A 16,693-nucleotide genomic window follows, 5' to 3' on the forward strand; every position below is an offset into this window, starting at 1 on the left:
CCCTGCACCCGGTCACTGCACTGCACACCCCGGCTCCCGGTCACTGCACACCCCGGCTCCCGGTCACTGCATACCCCGGCACCCGGTCACTGCCCTGCACACCCCTGCACCCGGTCACTGCACACCCCCGCACCCGGTCACTGCACACCCCTGCACCTGGTCACTGCACTGCACACCCCGGTTCCCGGTCACTGCACTGCACATCCCCGCACCCGGTCACTGCACTGCACACCCCGGCTCCCGGTAACTGCACTGCACACCCCCGCACCCGGTCACTGCACACCCCTGCACCCGGTCACTGCACTGCACACCCCGGCTCCTGGTCACTGCACTGCACACCCCTGCACCCAGTCACTGCCCTGCACACCCCGGCACCTGGTCTCTGCACTGCACACCCCTGCACCCGGTCACTGCCCTGCACACCCCTGCACCCGGTCTCTGCACTGCACACCCCGGCTCCTGGTCACTGCACTGCACACCCCGGCACCCAGTCGCTGCCCGCGGGAGCACCCCTGCACCCCGGCCGCTGCGCGGCCCGCGGGGTCACCCCCCACACGCTGGGGTGCTGTGCTGCCCGTGGGACACATGTGTCCCCGTTCCCGGTCACTGTCCGCAGGGTCACCCCTGCGCCTGACACTGCCCGCGGGAGCACCCCCTGCACCGCAGCTGCCGCAGCCTCGCCTCCTGCGGCCATGCCCACGGATGCCCAGGTCCGCGCAGCCCGTGTCCCCACACCCGCGGGCTGGCCCTGCTGAGCACACCCGGCTATTTTTGGGCCGTGGCAGCCGCCCGGCAGCGCCAGGGGCCCCGCGTCACGGGGGCGGCCGGGCCCGGCGCCTCGGTGTCGGCTCCATTGCAGCCGGTGCACAGGGAGCAGCAGCGGCACAGCCCGGCACCGCTCGGCACGGCACGGCCAAGCTCCCGGTGTGCACGCGGGGAGAGGTAAAGCCTTCGGGGGATGTTCCCTCCTGGGGCCACCCATTCCTGGGGCACCCCCATCCCTGTTCCAGGGGATGCTCTGCCGCAGGGGACACCGCACCCCCGGGTGACCCCCCACCCCAAGGGATGCGCCTGCTCTGGGGGACACCCCACCACAAGGACCACCCCACCCGGCCCTGCCGCCCCCAGCCCGGGTGCCGGGGGACAGGGCGCGTTCAGGGCAGCCTCGTGCCGCGCTGCTCATCACCTAAAAATAGGTGGCTCGTGGGCCCCAGCAGCGGCACCCGTCCTTCCCGCGCTGGCCGCGGAGCTCGCACGGAGCAGTGCTGCGCAGGGTGGCACGGGGGTCCCTCTCTGCACCGCAGATGGCTGGTGGCATCTTCTCCCCGCTGGGGAGCTGCTCGGAGCTGGAGAAGGCCAACTGCCACCCGCTGGTGTGCCTGCTGTGCCATGAGCCCTACCAGCACCCCTGCCTGCTCGACTGCTACCACAACTTCTGTGCCAGCTGCCTCCGGGGACGCGCCAGCGATGGCCGCTTGCGCTGCCCACTCTGCGGGTAAGCGACACCGTGCACGGGGGGACACCAGGGCCGGGAGTGCAGCCCCGGGGCCCCAAAGCCGCCCCACCAGCCCTGGGCAGGTGTCCCCATCCCCGTCCGTGTCCCCATGCCCATCCCTGCAGGCACCCCTCGGTGGTGAGGGGGGGCACAGGGCTGCCCCCCGTGGACCGGCTCCTGCAGTTCCTGGTGGACAGCTCGGCCGACGGCGAGGAGGATGTGCAGTGCGCCAACTGCGACCGGTGCTGCGCCAAGGCGGTGAGGGCAGAGGGACAGACGGGGTGGGCAGGGGACCCACCGCCCGTGCGTGCCACCAGCCACTCCCTGCCCATGCAGGAGCTGGACACCATGTACTTCTGCAACACCTGCGGGCAGCCCCTCTGCGCCCCATGCCGCGAGGAGACCCACCGTGCCAAGATGTTTGCCCGCCACGAGATCGTCTCCCTCTCCAAGCGCACCAAGGACATCCACAAGAAGTGCCGTGAGTCCTGCACCGTGCTGTGCCATGCCAGGCTGCACCGAGCTGTGCTGCACCACACTGTGCCAGTCTGCCCAATACCCTGTCCCTTGCAGCGCTGCATGAGGAGCCCTACATCATGTTCTCCACCGAGAAGAAGTCCATGCTCTGCATCAACTGCTTCAGGGACATGCAGGGGTGAGCAGCCCCGGCCTTGCACCTGCCCCGCACCCTGTCCCGTCCTGTGCCCTGACGCCCGTGCCCACAGGGAGAGCCGGGCGCACTGCATCGACATCGAGACGGCGTACATGCAGGGCTGCCAGCGGCTGGACCAGGCGGTGATGGTGGGCAGGGGCTGGTGAGGCTCGGGGGACGCGGGGCGCGGTGCTGCCCGCAGCGCTGCAGCTGCCCCTGCCGCAGGCTGTGAAGGAGCTGCAGACCTCCACGCGCGAGGCCATCGTCCTCCTCAAGGCCATGATCGAGGAGGTGCGCAACAGTGCCAGCGAGGAGGAGGCGGCCATCAACTCCCTCTTCGGCCGCATGCAGGTCGGGGTCACCATGCCCTGCACCCATGGGTGCCCGCTGGGTGGGCACAGCAGAACTGGGGCAGCAGGAGGGGACCGGGGCGGCCGCAGGACACAGGGTGGCCGTGCCATTTGCAGGAGCAGCTCTCCGAGAGGAAGAAGACGCTCCTGAAAGCTGTGCAGAGGTGAGGGGCCGCAGGCTGAGCCCCCTCCCAGGGGTGTCCCCCTCCCGTGGCACGTGGGGGTGCCCTGCAGCTGGGTGGCTGAGGCTGAGCCCTGTGCCCGCTCCGCTGCAGCCAGCACGAGGAGAAGGAGAAGGCATTCAAGGAGCAGCTCGCCCACCTCGCCTCCCTGCTGCCCACCCTGCAGGTAGGGCTCTGGGCAGGGGCCGGGCTGCCGCGGCCCCAAGGGGCATCGGCAGTGACAGCCCCACACCCACAGGTGCACCTGGTGACCTGCTCGGCCTTCCTGAGCTCTGCCAACAAAGCCGAGTTCCTGGACCTGGGCTACGTGAGTGGCGCTGGCACTGGGGGGTGGCTGGTGCATCCCACCGCGGTGCCGTGGGGCGGCCAGTGCACCCCGCCGCGGTGCCGGTCGCCCCTCAACGCACCTCGCTGCTGCCTTTCAGCAACTGATGGAGCGGCTGCAGCGGATTGTGAAGCTGCCGCACCGCCTGCGACCAGCCCAGACCAGCAAGGTAGAGCTGAGCCCCTGCCCGTGGCGCCCACGGGCAGCCCCAGCTGCTGACTGTGCCCCGGCCCCACCGCGCTTGCCCCCATTTCGCCCCCAGATCAACAGCGAGTACCGGGCAGAGTTTGCCCGCTGCCTGGAGCCCCTGCTGATGCTCAGCCCCCGCCGCTCCGTGGTGGGCAGCGCCGGCGGCATCGGCCCTAGCATCGCCAGCGCAAACATGTGAGGTGCTGGGATCGCACCCAGGGCTGGGGCGCATCCTGTCACGCATGTCCCTGTGTCCCGTGCCGCACACCGTGCCACACATCCGCCTCGGCATCCCACCGTGCCAAGCTTGCCCCGCTGCTGCCCTTGAGCGTGTCACCTCGGTGGTGGCAGGGGACAGCACGGAGCACAGCTGCACTGACGAACAACAGGCACGGGGGCTTCAAGTGACACTTCTGGGAAGTGGGGCTGGCAGCGGGGTGGGCAGGCAGTGGGGTGCCCGGTGAGCCTGCACCCCGCTCCCCCCCAGCCCGCCCTCGCTCCCCGGGGGCTCTGGCACCAGCTCCCGCTCGCCCGCACGCCCACGGCGCCGCAGCCCCTTTGCCCGCCACTATTTTTATCAGAATTTCAGGGAAGTGCCCGGCCGTTCCTCGCCTGGGATATATTTAGGCCCATTGATGTCACGGTGGTGCTGGCCCTGCCAGGCGCTCCCGGCAGGAGAGGACAAACAGGCGCTGCCGCCCATGGGGACCGCTCCTCGCCACCGGCCGGGCTCAGCACCGCGGGGCTGAGCTCCTGGGGGCTGCCGGCGAGGGCAGGGGGAGCACGGTGCTGCACGGTAGGACCGATGGCGGTGGGGCAAGACGGGGAGACTGTGGGACAGGGTGAGACACGGGGGCAGCAGCACCCACCAAAGGGCCGGGAGATGCTGGTGGTGAGGGAGCCGGCTGCATCCTTCCCTCTGGAAACGCGCTGAGCTCGGCTCCCACCTTCTCCCCACCCCGGCCAGTCACAAAGCTGTGGGCGTCAGGAGAGCAGTCCGTGGAGCGTGACTTTCGGGGTGGCATAAGGTGCCTCCAACTGACCCCGTGTGCTTGGGCAAGGGAAGGGACAAGTGGGGCTGGCACATCCCCAGGCACCCCAGGGTGAGGGGCCGGGGGCTGAGCCAGCAGCGGGGCCCCCAGCACCGCGTCCTCGCCGCGGCTCGCCTGAAGCACATTGCTGTCGCCATCTCCACGCAGGCTCCCCAGTGGCCAATGCTCAAAGACCCTCATGGTGCCCGGCTGCCCCCCTGTCGGTGATAAAATGTCCACCAGCCCCATAGTGCGGAAGCCAACAATGCACCGGTACATCAGCACCAAGGTCCTGCTGGCCGAGGGACGCGAGACCCCCTTTGCCGAGCACTGCCGCAACTATGAGAACACCTACCGGGTAGGGAGTGCGGGTCAGGATGGGACGGGGGGGACGGGACGGTGCCGCTCACGCAGCGTCGGTGCCCCTGGCCCCGCAGATGCTGCAGACGGAGATCCAGGGCCTGAAGGACCAGGTGCAGGAGCTGCACCGCGACCTCACCAAGCACCACTCGCTCATCAAGACGGAGATCATGAGTGAGATCCTGCAGAAGTCGCTGCAGATGGACGTGCAGATCGCTGCTCACTACTCTGCCGTGGAGATGATGCGCAGCGTCTTTGAAGAGGTGCGTCCAGCGCGTCCCGCGGAGCGGGGTCCCTCCGTGGCGCGGGGTCCCTCCGTGGCGCATGGTCCCTCCGTGCTGTGCCACAGTGCGCTGCCCAGCTCCCTCTTCCAGGTCTGGGAGGAGACGTACCAGCGGGTGGCAAACGAACAGGAGATCTACGAAGGTACCAATGACCCCCATCCCCAGGCCCCCTGTGCCAGTGCACCAGCCGTGGCCACAGCCTGTCCCCTCGCCCCCAGCCCAGCTCCATGACCTGCTGCAGCTGCGGCAGGAGAACAGCTGCCTGACCACCATCACCAAGCAGATCGCGCCCTACGTCCGCTCCATCGCCAAGGTGAAGGAGCGGCTGGAGCCCAGGTGAGGGGCGCGGGGGGGCTGTTGGGGCCAGGAGACCTGGCCTTGGCTCACACCCCGCTGCAGGCTGCAGGAGCCGCGGGAGCCCAAGGAGGAACAGGCGCAGATGCTGCTCAAGATCTGCGATGGCAGCGAAGCGGCGCCAAGGTAGGCGATGGTGAGCACCCAGTGCCAAGTTCCCCCCGCGCCCTCCCCAGCTGCCCCCACCGAGGTGCCTCCCCCTCCCCAGGGACGTCTCATCTGGCAGCACAGCAGGGGCACCGGCCCGCCCTGGGGAGCGCTGCGAGCCCGGCCCCCCCGGAGACCCCTCCCCAAAAAGCACAGACTGCTGCAGGGGCCAGCAGGAAAGCGGGGCCGGGAGCAGCGCCCAGAAAGAGCTGGTGCCGTAGAGCCCGAGAGCACGGAGCCGCCCAGTGCCCAAAGCCGCGTCCCAGCTGTCAACCGCGCTGCACCGCGAGCGAGGGCAGGAAAACCGCCCCGGCACAGGGCGTCTGCTGCACACGGAAAGCTGCCTTAGGGCAACTTCGTTAGTCCGAAAAAATAATTGTCCTTGCACTCTCCCTCTCGTGTGTTACAAGTGAAATAAAAGGGCGCAAGTGTACGTGTCCGCTTGGTTCTGCAGCTCTGGACAGAATCAGCCCTCCAACGCCCTCCCTGCGCCTGGGGAGCTCCTGTCTGCACCGAGCTTCCAGGCATGGGATTGGCGAAAGTACAAGGTTGAGAGGGGCTGTTTGTCTCAGAAGCACCAAGAGGGCTCTGAGCAGTTGGCTCAGGGGAGGTTTTTCCCTTTCTCTTGCTTGGTCCTGCCGTGGGCAGATGCTGCCGCTGCGTGGCTGGAGCAGGTGGGAGCCAGCGCTGCCACACTCCCGCAAACCAGCATCGAGGTGCATTTACTGCAAAGAATAACTTGAGAAGAAAGATTAGGTTCCGTCCTCAGCTCACATCAAAGCCAAGTGACACCCACTTTGTTTGTTTGTTCCAAAGTACACTTGGAGTTCACAGCAGAAAAAAAGCTACAAAAAATCTTGTTAAAAATTAACTCGCCCGAGGCACACTGGCTACAACAGCAGGTTACAGCCTCTCCAAGCTAAAAACACGTTCAGTAGAAGACAAATTAGCAGTGCAGGCGTCAGGCTGACACTCCGTGCAGAACACGCTGTGGAATACAAAGCAAACCTGGCGGAGGAAGGACCGTGCATCAGTTGAGAGAGATGGAGAACTCACCCCGTGCTCGTGGCTCCAACGCGTGTTCTGGAAACCCACTGCAAGGATTCCAGTTCCAATGAAGTCACCGGCACCTCAAGAGATCCCCAAATAACCACCAGACAGAAGTTGGCAATATCTTTTCTTATTTTTCATAAAAGAAAAAACTAACCCAAAGCAATTCCCCTCAGTGCCCCCTTTCCTGAGCCATACCACAGCACTGTCCCCAGGGAACACAGCAAGCCCCAAGCGTGAGCTGACGAGCCATTCGTCTCCATTCCAGCAAGGAAGAATAACATAAAACTCAAGAAAACAGTGCACCTCTTTGGTATGTAACGACAGAGTAAGTTATACCACAAAGCTCGAGTAGGAACCATTTCCAAAATGGTAACGTTTAAAAAAGCATTAGCTAGCCAAACTTTCTTCCTGCTTGGGGAATTTCCCCAGCAGCATCTCCCAGTCATGCCAACATCCCAGGTTTTGCCTGAAAAAGCAGGCAAGGATCTCAAGCGCCTGACAGGTGCAGTTCTTTCCCACCCCAAAGCCCTGGGATCTCTGCAGGATGGAGGCGGACTGGCAGGGTAGGAAGCAGCGTGATTTGGAAGAGGGAACAGAGGTGGTGGGGTCAGCTCGGGAAGGCAGTGGCTGAAACGGCAACTCCCGCGTTGGCAGCAGCAGCCAAGGGAGGAGGGAGCGGGCTCGCTCTCCTGCCACGTTTCAGAGGCGCTCGCGATCCAGCAGCACGAGGCGAGTGGAAACGGCTCCCTGTGATCAGCAATACCAGGGAGAACCTGAGGAGTGGAGCTGGAGGGCCGTGCACCAGCTCGCAGAGTCGGGCCTGAAGAGATTAAAGCCACGAGACTGGCTCGCAAGGTGAAAAAGCTTTAAAATCAAATTATGCCACAGGAACAATCCACTGACCCGCGCCCTTCCTGTTCTCCGGAGAACCGGTCCAGAGGCATTTCGGTATGATTCAGCTTCTGCAGGTAGGAGGGTTTGGTTCTCTTTAGGGTCACTACAGGCAAAGTTATCTGGAAGATCCCTGAATGTGCAACGAAGGACTTATCTCAAGAAGGATAAACGAGCTTCTGATCTGCTAGTGACCTGGCAGCTGCCCAGCTCTGCCAGCCTTCGCCAGCTCCTCCTGGGCAGCTGGGAAATCCCGAGGGGCTACTCCAGGCGCCAGCACCACGCACCGTCCCTCACCCCGCAGCGCCTGGAGCCGTGCATTCGCTCAGCCAGTCCAGTTTTCTCCTGCATTACAGTTCCACTTTGACTCCTTTAATAAAAGGGAGACCTGACGGCACCTTCCGTTTGTACTCCAGGTACTCTTCTCCAAAGAAGTGAATGAGCGTGATCTCCTCCTCCTCGATCCGCTCCCTGAAGAAGCGCCAGGACGCCAGCGCATAGCCCACCACGCAGATGGGATTGCACAGTAACACCTGCGGGCAGACGCAGCCGTTAGTGCCCCTGCCTCCCAGGGGCCGCCCCCACCCCCACACGCTAATTGCCCTTTTTTAAGTTTGCCATGAGATCTAAATGCTCTACAAAGAAAATAAAAGATCTCAGCACCTTTTGTGGAATTTCATTCCAGAGATAAATCAGTGCTTATGAAGAACAAGGCCCACAGGCAGCTGCTGGCTTCTGTGGCCCCAGCTCTAGAGCCCGTGCACGGCCACACTGCCCCACATGCAGCCTTTATAGTCTCTCTTGGGAGAAATAAACCCAAATGTCAAGCACGGGAAGAGCACAACTGAGGCAGCACTGAGCTACAGCTCAACCACAGCTGGCTGCCCGTTCCCCCTCTGGCCAGGGCCCTGGTTTGCATCCTGTGATGGGTGTGTGGCAGCATCAAGAAAGACCCATGGTATATGACAAAAGTATCTGAGTGCATTATATACAGTACCTGTGTTCCAATACTCCAGTAAAACCATCCCACGTAAGATGGGTGCCGGAACCACCCATACACGCCACTTGTCACCAAAGTATGAGTATCCGATTTCTCATTCTGAACAATGTGGTTGAAGTTGGAGCCAGCTGTGAGCATAGCCGCTTTCCTCAGGCAGTCCCCAAAGACCACCATCACCAGCCCCACGGTGCTCAGCCAGGTGATCTGCTTCAGCTCTGCAAGTGAACAAGGACAGGTCACGACAGGTTTGCACAGATCAGGCTCGCGGTGCAGGCGGTCACGGGTGCTTAGGTCGGTGGGTGAGCTTTTCCCCCCATCTCAAAGCGCAGTAAGGTGTAAAACACGGCCAGTGGTGCCTGCCCTGCCATCCCCCCACCAAAATACATAAAAATAGTGTCCCCTGCCACAGAGCCACCCCCGACGTGGAGTCTGTACATCTGCAGCAGTGCCCGGCTTTATGGCATAAAGCCAATGCAAAGCACAGCCGAGCAGACGCGCTCAGGCTGGGGGGAAGCTCCGCAGCCCGCGCTGCCGTTATGAAGTGGCGAAGGAGAACATCTCCCCTCTCCCAGAAAAACCCAGCACTCCAGACCGGGCAAACAGCACCAGTTTTTGCCAATTTGATTTTATCCCAGGTCCAAAGAAGACGCCCAGATGTAACCGAAGTGTCGTTCTTTGTACCACAAAAGCAGCTTCGAAGGTGCAGACAGAAAAAGGCTGAAGAGCTGCAACACGGCAAAGACAGCCGGGTGTGTCAGAGCGAGGGGGCACTACCTCCTGCCCCCCAAGACCGACACCGAGAGGCTTTGAGCACAGAGAGATAAGGCCGTGTCAGAGCCCTGCCCCGCTGCGGCTCGGTCAGCTGCGCGGGAATCACCGGCGCTCTGCTACCAGTTGGTGTCCCGGGGCGAGCCGCGGGCAGAGCCGGGGGATGGCAGCGAGGGGCCGGGCAGCCGACCTGGGAAGAGGAGCTTCTCCAGCGTGAACTCCACCCAGGAGGAGAGGGCGGCCAGGTTGTACTCGAAGCTGTGGTTGAGCAGGAAGGAGTCCAGCGAGAGGCTGCGCGGGTTGTTGATGGCGGTCACCAGGTACTCCGAGTAGTGGAAAAGGGAGAGGGAGCACATGTACCTGCGGGGAGGGAGCCGGGCTGAGCCGGGCTGCGCCCGCCGCGCCCCCCGGCCCGGCCCGGCCCGGCCCGTCCCTTACCAGCCGAAGTGGCGCCAGGCGGAGCGGCCGGCGCTGAGCAGCAGCCCGCAGCCGAACGCGAAGCCCAGGAAGCCGGCCCGGACGGCGATCTGCGGCCAGAGGGAGGAGAAAACGCTGCCGCCGCCCGCCGGAGCCTTCCAGCGGGCCCAGCGTCCCCCGCCCGCCACCCCGGGGCCACCCGGCCCCGCACCCCCCGGCCCGGCCCCGGGGCCTCCCCGCACCTTGTAGAGCGGCCGCGGGTACAGCAGCAGCAGCGCCGCGTTGACGCCCGCCACGTGCAGCGCGAGCGCCAGGCGGCCGCGCAGGCCGGGGGCGGCCAGCAGGGCGGGCGGGGAGCCCAGCGCCACCGGCAGCGCCGCCACCGAGGCGCCCAGCAGGAAGGCGGCCAGGCTGGCGCGGGCCTCCCGGCCCAGCCGCCCCCGCCGCGGAGCCGCCGCCGCCATCATGGCGGCGCCCGCCCCGCCCGCGTCGCCGGGGAAACGGCCTCGCGGCTCTCGCGAGAGCCCCGCCCCGCGCAGGCGCAGCGGCCCCGGCAGCGCCGCTCTCGCGAGACTTGCAGCGCGCCGGCGCAGCGGCCGCGGGCGGCGCGGGAGCGGGGCGCGTTGGGTCCGCGGGGGGGCTGGCGGCGGGTCCCGCGGCTCCGAGCTCCTTTCAGGCGGGTCGGCGATCAGAAGGGCTCCCCTCGGCTCCTGTTCTCCCGCTGAACTCCCAGCTCCCTCAGCCGCTCCCGTCACACTTGTGCTCCGGCCCTAAAGCTCCCGAGCCAGAATTGCTGCTGCTTGCAACAGAAAATAAAGCAGCAGCTACACCCATTTTCAGTCAACGACAACAGACTTTAATTATGCCACAGGATTCCTTAAATATAATAACTTAGATGTGCACAAAGAAACTACCTAGATACGTCAACGAGATGGTCCAAGACATTCAGTGCGGTGCCGGGGCGCGTCGTGCCGCCAGTGCCGCGCGTAAGCTTTGGTGTGCAGTTTGAGGACATACCGGCGAGTTTAACACAGCATCACAAACACGCGTGGCCTCGCGTGCCCCTCGTGCCTCCGCCCGGCTCCCGCACGGGCAGGAGCTCCAGTGACGGGACTGAAAACGGGGCTCACGGGGTGAAGGGCGAGCGGCCAGGGCTGTACCGGAGGCTCCTGGGCGCTCACGCCACCTAAAGCACAAGGTCTACGGCGTTAAACTGATGGGCGGCGAAGCGGCCGCGGCTCTGGCGGCAGCGGGGGCGGGCGGAGGCGCGAGGCCGGACACAACACCGACGGGAACCTGGACGTTTGGCGGGCGGAGGCAGGAGCGGGTCACTGCCGGGCAGCCTGCTGCACCTGCGCCTGCCGCTTGGCTTTCGTCTGGAGGTACCGGCCCTTCCCTTCCTCGAAGCGCCGCTTCTCATCCTCCGTCTCCGTCTGCCAGTGACACAAAGAAAGCAAAACCGCCGGCGTCAGCTGCCGCAGGCAGCGCCGCTCTCCCACGCCGCGTGTTGCAAGCGTGTGCAGGAGGGAAACACGCCTCCCCTAACGGGAAACGTAAAGCGAAGCCTCTGTTCCATGAAACGCATGTTTTGACAGCTAATCACAAAATACTCAGGCACGCACAAAAGCAGAGAGCAGGAGGAGACCTGCACAGGATAAAATATTGATAAAGAAACAGCCTCCAGTCAGCGGCACTGCATCAGCAAAGCCCTGCTGGGATCAGGAGCTGAAAATAGACAGGAGGGCTGGAGCGAGGATGCAGCGGGGATGCAGCGGGGGACACGGGCCGCTGCGGGTCCCCTCCTGTGCGTCTCCAGCGCGGGCAGGAGGGGAAGCGGCAGAGCCTGCGCGCAGCCCATCCTCAACCGCGAGCAAGGAAAAACCCCAGTCCTCACATCAGCAATTTTCAACCAGAAGAAATTTCAAAAAACAACCCTGACACCTGCTCTGGAAAGCGTCATTCATGCTCATATTTTCCTGCCAAATAACTGGAGGGAAGAGAATCTGTTGGACAGAAAATCTGGTTGCATGTGCACCAGGAGGAGCAGGAGAGGGGCTGGGAAGAGCTCTTACCAGCAACTGCGGGACGGGCAGGGGCTTCCCCTCCCTGCTCAGGGAGACGTAGGTGAAGAAGGCGCTGACAGCGCGGTACCGCTCCCGGGGCTCGTCCACGAACGGGTCGGCATCCACAAAGACTTCGATTTCCATGGATTTATTGCTCGTGAAGGTCATGCGCCCCGAAATGGTGATGACGCTGCCTGCAAAGCCAAGAAGGGCTGGTGAGCAGGTGGCCCCCACTTCTGCCCAGAGGAAGGGAGCAAGGGGTCCCGCATCTTTTATGCTTAAGCCACATCTTAAGCAGAGCTGCTCTGCACAGGAAAAGTCTAACAGGGACTAAATTCCTCTGCCAGCATGTCCCGAGCATGCACCCAAGGGAGCCAGGACGTGGCACTGCGGGAGAGCCAAGTGGCCACTGCTACCCCCGGTACCTTTTTTGATTTTCTCGTGAAAGTTGATGGCGTCCACTGAGGCGGTGACAATGTTGGTCTTGCAGTGGCGGGCGGCCACAATCCCAGCAACCTCATCCATGAGCTTCATGGTGACACCTGGGGAGGGAGGCAGAGGATGAGATCTGGGGAAAAGCCACACAGATGGGTAAAGCCTTTGCACGGCCAAAGCTCCACCGGAGAGTTGGACTGGAGACTGAATTCCACCCGCAGGAAACCCCTGGTACCAGCACAGAGACTCCTGTCAAGAGTACAGTCAGGGTGACATCCTTACAGACCTGGGCTTAAGACTTAGGCCAGCTCTGGCTCTTCTGAATGTCTCTGAGCAAAACTCAGCCTTGAAGGGCAAGGTCAGTCCCACAAACCTCCAGCTTGGGAAGAGCTCTGAGCCACATTGTTTTGTTTTGGTTTGTTTTTTTTTTCCTTTTAAGGACACAGTTAGATGAAGAGCGGCATCCAGTGTTGTCCCAGCCCTTGGCAAACATGCCTGTCCCCGGGCTCACGGTGCAGGCGTCTGCCCTGCCCTGCCCGGCACGGGCACTGCTAGCCAAGAGGAAATCCCTCCAGCAAATTGCAGTGCTTGTACTCTGGGTGCTTGTAATCTCAGATTTGCAATTTAAGTGATGATTACAAAATTGTGGGATTTAACAGTTCGAGTATATCAGTTTGGGAGGCCTTTTTTAAGTACAGAAAAAGAGGAAGCTTCTTTTTTGTCTCAGCTGAAGCAATGCCAAGCCTTGCAGACGGTGGAAAGGGGCCTGCACACTTTTAGAGGCAGAGCCTGCATCCCAAAAACACCGAGATGCACGAGGTGCTCTCAAACCATGCTCCTGCCCCAGGGAGGGACCACAGCGGCACCACTCACCTCCGTGCACGAAGCCCAGCAGCGTGCAGTCCGACGGTCCCACCAGGTGGATCAGGCTGGACTGGCTGTAGCCCACGGTGTGTGGCTCTGGGTGGAGAAACAGCAAAGAGAAGCTCAGAGCTGCTTGGCCAGCACTGTAAACCACCGTACACCCCCGTCTGAAACATAAAACTGTGGGGCTGGCCTGTGCAAAGTTGAAGGACATTCAAACCAGAATTTAAATCGGCCTCGAGAAGTCCCGAGAGCAGAGGCTGATGAGCTGCCACCTCCCTCCAGTGCCCACCCATCGACCTTATTCCAGCTCAGCTCGCTGCTTCTGTTAAAGCTTTAAAAGAGCCTGAAAGCAAAGGGGAGTGAACTAGACAGACCGTACACATTCTGTCCACCAGCCACAGCCGAATGCCCCTGAACCTGACGCTTTGCAGCGTCTCCCAAGAGCCACGCTGTCCCCTCAGCCCCAACGGCCCCCAGCCCTGGCACATACTGGTGAGATCTGACTCGCCGCTAAATCCAGGCAACAGAAATCGCACCCTCTGACTGCCAGCAGAGGAAAACCGCTCTCGGGGACAGCTGCATTTTCCATCTGGCCAGAGATGCCAAAGGTGCTCAGTGCAGGAAAAACCAGCCGAGCCTCTGACTGCTTGGCATCGCCTCCTCGGGGGGGACACCCACGTGGCAGCGCCCGCAGAGCCTTACCTTTCGTCTGCCTGTCTGTGAGCAGGGAGAACAGAGGGGAAAAAAGCATTTGAACAACCTTCATCCTGCATCAGCCCTGCAGCAATCCCCATGCATCACCTCCCCGCCTCTGCCCAAGGATGTGGCCAGTCCTGGAGGCCACCGGCCGCTCACCCCTTCGGTTCACCAGCAGCACTGCCACCACATTTCCAGAAGCCAGGGCAATGCTTTCGGTAGGAAAGGGATCCCCAGAGATCCCCTGGGGGAGCATGAACTGCACCTGCCAGCCCCAGCAGGGACCACAGGTGCCACCACAGCTCCAAAATCCTCTCCCCAACCCCACCGCAGGGTTTGGGAGCGCACGCTTGCAGCCACGGGTGCCCAGAGACATCCAGAGCTGCCTCGGGGACAAGTCTGGCCTCCCAGCACTGCCGGGACATTCCCTTGGGCCACACACCATCCGCGTTACCTGGGTTGATGACGGGGAAGATCACGTCACCGTTTCTCTGCTTAGTTTCCAGCCGATCCAGCTTTTGCTCCTCATAACGCTTCCTCCCCTCGTCCTCCTGCTCCTTTCTCGCATACTGGAAGGAAAGACCGGTGAGAACAGAGTCAGCAAAGCCACCGGTGCAGCCAGGGGTGCCGACAGGGCCAGGTTAGCACCTGGAGGAGGTGAGCTCCAGTACGTGGGGAGCAATGTGAGCCATCCTACCTGGATAGGGGGAACCTCGAGGACCTTGTTCACGTTCTTCAGGGACAGTGGCACGTACCACAGTGTTGCTTTGTTCGTCACCTTCTTTGCCCCTAAAGGAGAGGGGACAGAGGGTGACAGTGCCAATGGCAGCAGCACTTTGCCCGCACCCAGCCCAGCTGCAGCCCAGGGCTGGCTGTGTGCTGGCGGTGCTGCCGGCACAGGCAGCCCCTTCCCTGCCGGTTCCTGCCGGGCTCCAGCTCCCAGCGGATGTGACAATGCGCTTTTGGCAAGGCAATCTGGCAAGGAGCTGGTTGCCACAGCAACGGCAGGAAAAGGGCTTTTTTCAGGCTGAAGGCAGCCACGGGCAGCAAATTAGGCAGGAGGAGCTAAGGGCAGGTTTTTCCTTTCTTTGCTAAAAACAATCAATGGAGCCGTAATCCCCAGGGAGCCTGCTTGGCTTCCCCTCCTGGCGCCCACCCGCCCCACCACTCCCAGCACTCCCAATAAAAGGGAAGATCTCCCCTTTGCCCGACCCTGCCAGCTCCAGTGGGCAGAGCATGGGGTCACCACCATGTCATGGTTATTGCTGGACTTCTGGGACAGAGCTACTTGTGGCCACCCACCTGTTAAAATGTTTTCAGACATAACGTTGACCTGGACCTCCACAGAGTGCCGGGAGGTGTAGGTGATCTCAGCGCTGACATTGGCCACCTCGCCGATGCACACTGGGGACAGGAAGTCCGTCCGCTCCACCCGCGCCAGCGCGGCCACGCAGGGCTCCTGGGGATGGCAAGATAGTGAGGGTAGCAGCCGCGGCCACGCCGTGCAGGACGGCGGGACACCGTGCAGGATCTCCCTGGGGCTGGCCCATGCCGCACGCAGCTCCAGCACTTCAACCTCCGCCTTATCAGCTGAAGGCTGTGCTTCCTTCCCCGCCTGTAACTGGCGCCAAAGCCGCCTCTGGCTCATCCTTTGCAGGAGTTAAAACCTTAACAGCAGCATAATAAAGTTTCTGGTAATAAAACACCATTTCAGTGGGACGCTCTGGCAGCCATTTGCAGTATGCACGCAGGAGCACATGGTTCCGGCGTGGGAGGGTGACAGGGGAGGTCCCGGCAGGCCCGGGGGACCCCCTGCTCCCCGCAGACCCTCAGGGCATGGCGGGGGCGCTGCAGAGTGGCCGAGCTGGAGCCCGGCGGGCGCTCCGGCACCTACTCACCCCGGCCTGGGAGTTGCAGTGGCGGGTGCTGATGATGGCTCCCGCCTCCTCTATCATCTTCAGGATGGTTCCTCCATGGACATTCCCCGCGACGTTGGCGTCGTCCGGGCGCATGATCCTGCCGGGAGAGGGACACAGGAGCTCGCACCCCCCGCCGCGGCCCCAGGCCGGGTCCCGGTGCAGCTCACCGGGGCCACCGCTATGGCCCTACCGGATGAGCTGCTGGGCCATTTCGCCGCGGTGATGCCGGCAACGTCACCGGCACTGCCGGCGTGCGGCTTCCTGCGAGCGGTGGGGGAAACCGCCCAGATGACGGCCGGGGGCGGAAGGCGGCACCGCTGCCCTGCGGGGCGGCCGGCAGCTCGGCGGGGACCGCACCTGCCCGCCCACGGCGGCGACCGGCCACCGGGCGGCACGCGCCTCCGACCGCCCCGGCGGCAGCTTTTACCGGAACGGCAAATAACCGACCGGCGGAGGCAAGGCGAAGCACGGTGGCGACGGGGCGAAGGCTGTGCGCCGGCCCAGAGGGGAGCCGCGCTCCGGCAAGGCGGCCACGCCGGGGAAAGGCAGGAGAACCGGGCGCGCCCCGCCCGCTCACCGGCGCGGCGCTGCGCCCGGTGCAGGCAGCGATGCCGCTGCGGGCAGCGTGACCGGCGTAGGCAGAGTCGCTGGTGCCGGCAGAGCGTCGGAGCAGGCGGCGCTGCCGGTGACCGCCACAGCGCAGGTGGCACCGCCGGCAGCATCCCCGTTGCACACTGGTTCCGGCCGCGGCGCCCGCCCGCGGCCCCCCAGCCCGCCTGCTCTCCCCTCTGCTCCGCCAGGGCAGCGGGCGGGGCGGCGGAGCCGTACCTGGAGACCTGGATGGCGGCCGGGCCCGGGCCCGCGGCCCCCGGCTCCGACATGGCGGCACCGGCGCCCCGCCCGCAACGGCGCTGCGGCAGTGCCGCGCCTCGCCACGCCCTCCCGGGGACACGCCCCCGCGCCTCCCTATTGGCGGGTAGCGGCTGGCCACACCCCCGCGCCGGCAATGGGGGCGGGGCCGCCGCAGCGGCCAGCAGATGCCCGGATGCGCGGGGGTGGGGCTCCGGTGCCCGGGGGCGGGGCTCCGGTGCCCGGGGGCGGAGCTCCGTTGTTGTCCGCGGGCGGAGCTCCGGTGCCCGGGGGCGGAGCTCCGTTGTTGTCCGGGGGGGCTGTGCGTGCCCCACCGGGACACAGGTCCCTGTACCCGCTGTTACC

General features: G+C 63.9%; 3 protein-coding genes across 11 annotated transcripts; 1 reads left to right on the forward strand and 2 right to left on the reverse strand.

The window, feature by feature from the left end:
• Window positions 1-797: 797 nt before the first annotated feature.
• On the forward strand, window positions 798-5,802 carry RNF207 (ring finger protein 207). 3 transcript variants are annotated; one of them, XM_065649798.1, is made up of 18 exons: window positions 798-942; window positions 1,305-1,495; window positions 1,621-1,753; window positions 1,832-1,976; window positions 2,069-2,150; window positions 2,221-2,296; window positions 2,373-2,438; window positions 2,615-2,661; window positions 2,773-2,845; window positions 2,918-2,986; window positions 3,105-3,173; window positions 3,267-3,388; window positions 4,393-4,582; window positions 4,662-4,847; window positions 4,959-5,010; window positions 5,087-5,181; window positions 5,268-5,348; window positions 5,431-5,802. In XM_065649798.1, the coding sequence occupies exons 2-18, from the start codon at window positions 1,305-1,307 to the stop codon at window positions 5,716-5,718; spliced, it is 1,965 nt and encodes a 654-aa protein (XP_065505870.1). In that variant the 5' UTR covers window positions 798-942; the 3' UTR covers window positions 5,719-5,802. The 3 variants fall into 3 exon arrangements, with proteins under 3 accessions (XP_065505870.1, XP_065505869.1, XP_065505871.1); XM_065649797.1 differs by having other exon boundaries at window positions 799-942; window positions 2,373-2,498; XM_065649799.1 differs by having other exon boundaries at window positions 800-942; window positions 2,373-2,498; window positions 5,087-5,204; window positions 5,431-5,688.
• Window positions 5,803-7,270: 1,468 nt separating this feature from the next.
• Window positions 7,271-9,976, reverse strand: ICMT (isoprenylcysteine carboxyl methyltransferase). Its single transcript, XM_065649804.1, has 5 exons — window positions 9,741-9,976; window positions 9,520-9,608; window positions 9,272-9,441; window positions 8,311-8,528; window positions 7,271-7,846 (listed from the first exon to the last, which is right to left on the reverse strand). The coding sequence occupies exons 1-5, from the start codon at window positions 9,963-9,965 to the stop codon at window positions 7,664-7,666; spliced, it is 885 nt and encodes a 294-aa protein (XP_065505876.1). The 5' UTR covers window positions 9,966-9,976; the 3' UTR covers window positions 7,271-7,663.
• A 355-nt stretch (window positions 9,977-10,331) lies between these two features.
• Window positions 10,332-16,384, reverse strand: ACOT7 (acyl-CoA thioesterase 7). 7 transcript variants are annotated; one of them, XM_065649900.1, is made up of 10 exons: window positions 16,307-16,384; window positions 15,458-15,575; window positions 14,862-15,018; window positions 14,257-14,348; window positions 14,014-14,128; window positions 13,566-13,580; window positions 12,870-12,956; window positions 11,987-12,103; window positions 11,571-11,755; window positions 10,332-10,931 (listed from the first exon to the last, which is right to left on the reverse strand). In XM_065649900.1, exons 1-10 carry the CDS (start codon window positions 16,357-16,359, stop codon window positions 10,827-10,829), a joined length of 1,044 nt encoding a protein of 347 aa, XP_065505972.1. In that variant the 5' UTR covers window positions 16,360-16,384; the 3' UTR covers window positions 10,332-10,826. The 7 variants fall into 7 exon arrangements, with proteins under 7 accessions (XP_065505972.1, XP_065505974.1, XP_065505973.1 ...); XM_065649902.1 differs by lacking the exon at window positions 16,307-16,384 and adding an exon at window positions 15,669-15,734; XM_065649901.1 differs by lacking the exon at window positions 13,566-13,580.
• Window positions 16,385-16,693: the final 309 nt, after the last annotated feature.

This window comes from Caloenas nicobarica, chromosome 22, assembly GCF_036013445.1.
Source record: "Caloenas nicobarica isolate bCalNic1 chromosome 22, bCalNic1.hap1, whole genome shotgun sequence".
Classification (NCBI taxonomy): Eukaryota; Metazoa; Chordata; class Aves; order Columbiformes; family Columbidae; genus Caloenas; species Caloenas nicobarica.

Coding starts and splice junctions, on each gene's coding strand:
- RNF207 (XM_065649797.1), top strand. CDS start 1,305: ATGGCTGGTGGCATCTTCTCCCCGCTGGGGAGCTGCTCGGAGCTGGAG. Junction 3,174..3,266: donor GACCAGCCCAGACCAGCAAG/GTAGAGCTGAGC, acceptor TTTCGCCCCCAG/ATCAACAGCGAGTACCGGGC. Junction 5,182..5,267: donor ACGTCCGCTCCATCGCCAAG/GTGAAGGAGCGG, acceptor ACCCCGCTGCAG/GCTGCAGGAGCCGCGGGAGC.
- ACOT7 (XM_065649898.1), bottom strand. CDS start 15,207: ATGAGCCAGAGGCGGCTTTGGCGCCAGTTACAGGCGGGGAAGGAAGCA. Junction 11,756..11,986: donor TCACGAGAAAATCAAAAAAG/GTACCGGGGGTA, acceptor TTGGCTTTGCAG/GCAGCGTCATCACCATTTCG. Junction 10,932..11,570: donor TGCCCGTCCCGCAGTTGCTG/GTAAGAGCTCTT, acceptor TGTCACTGGCAG/ACGGAGACGGAGGATGAGAA.
- ICMT (XM_065649804.1), bottom strand. CDS start 9,965: ATGATGGCGGCGGCGGCTCCGCGGCGGGGGCGGCTGGGCCGGGAGGCC. Junction 8,529..9,271: donor GGAGAAGCTCCTCTTCCCAG/GTCGGCTGCCCG, acceptor GTTCACTTGCAG/AGCTGAAGCAGATCACCTGG. Junction 7,847..8,310: donor ACTGGAGTATTGGAACACAG/GTACTGTATATA, acceptor GTCTGCCCGCAG/GTGTTACTGTGCAATCCCAT.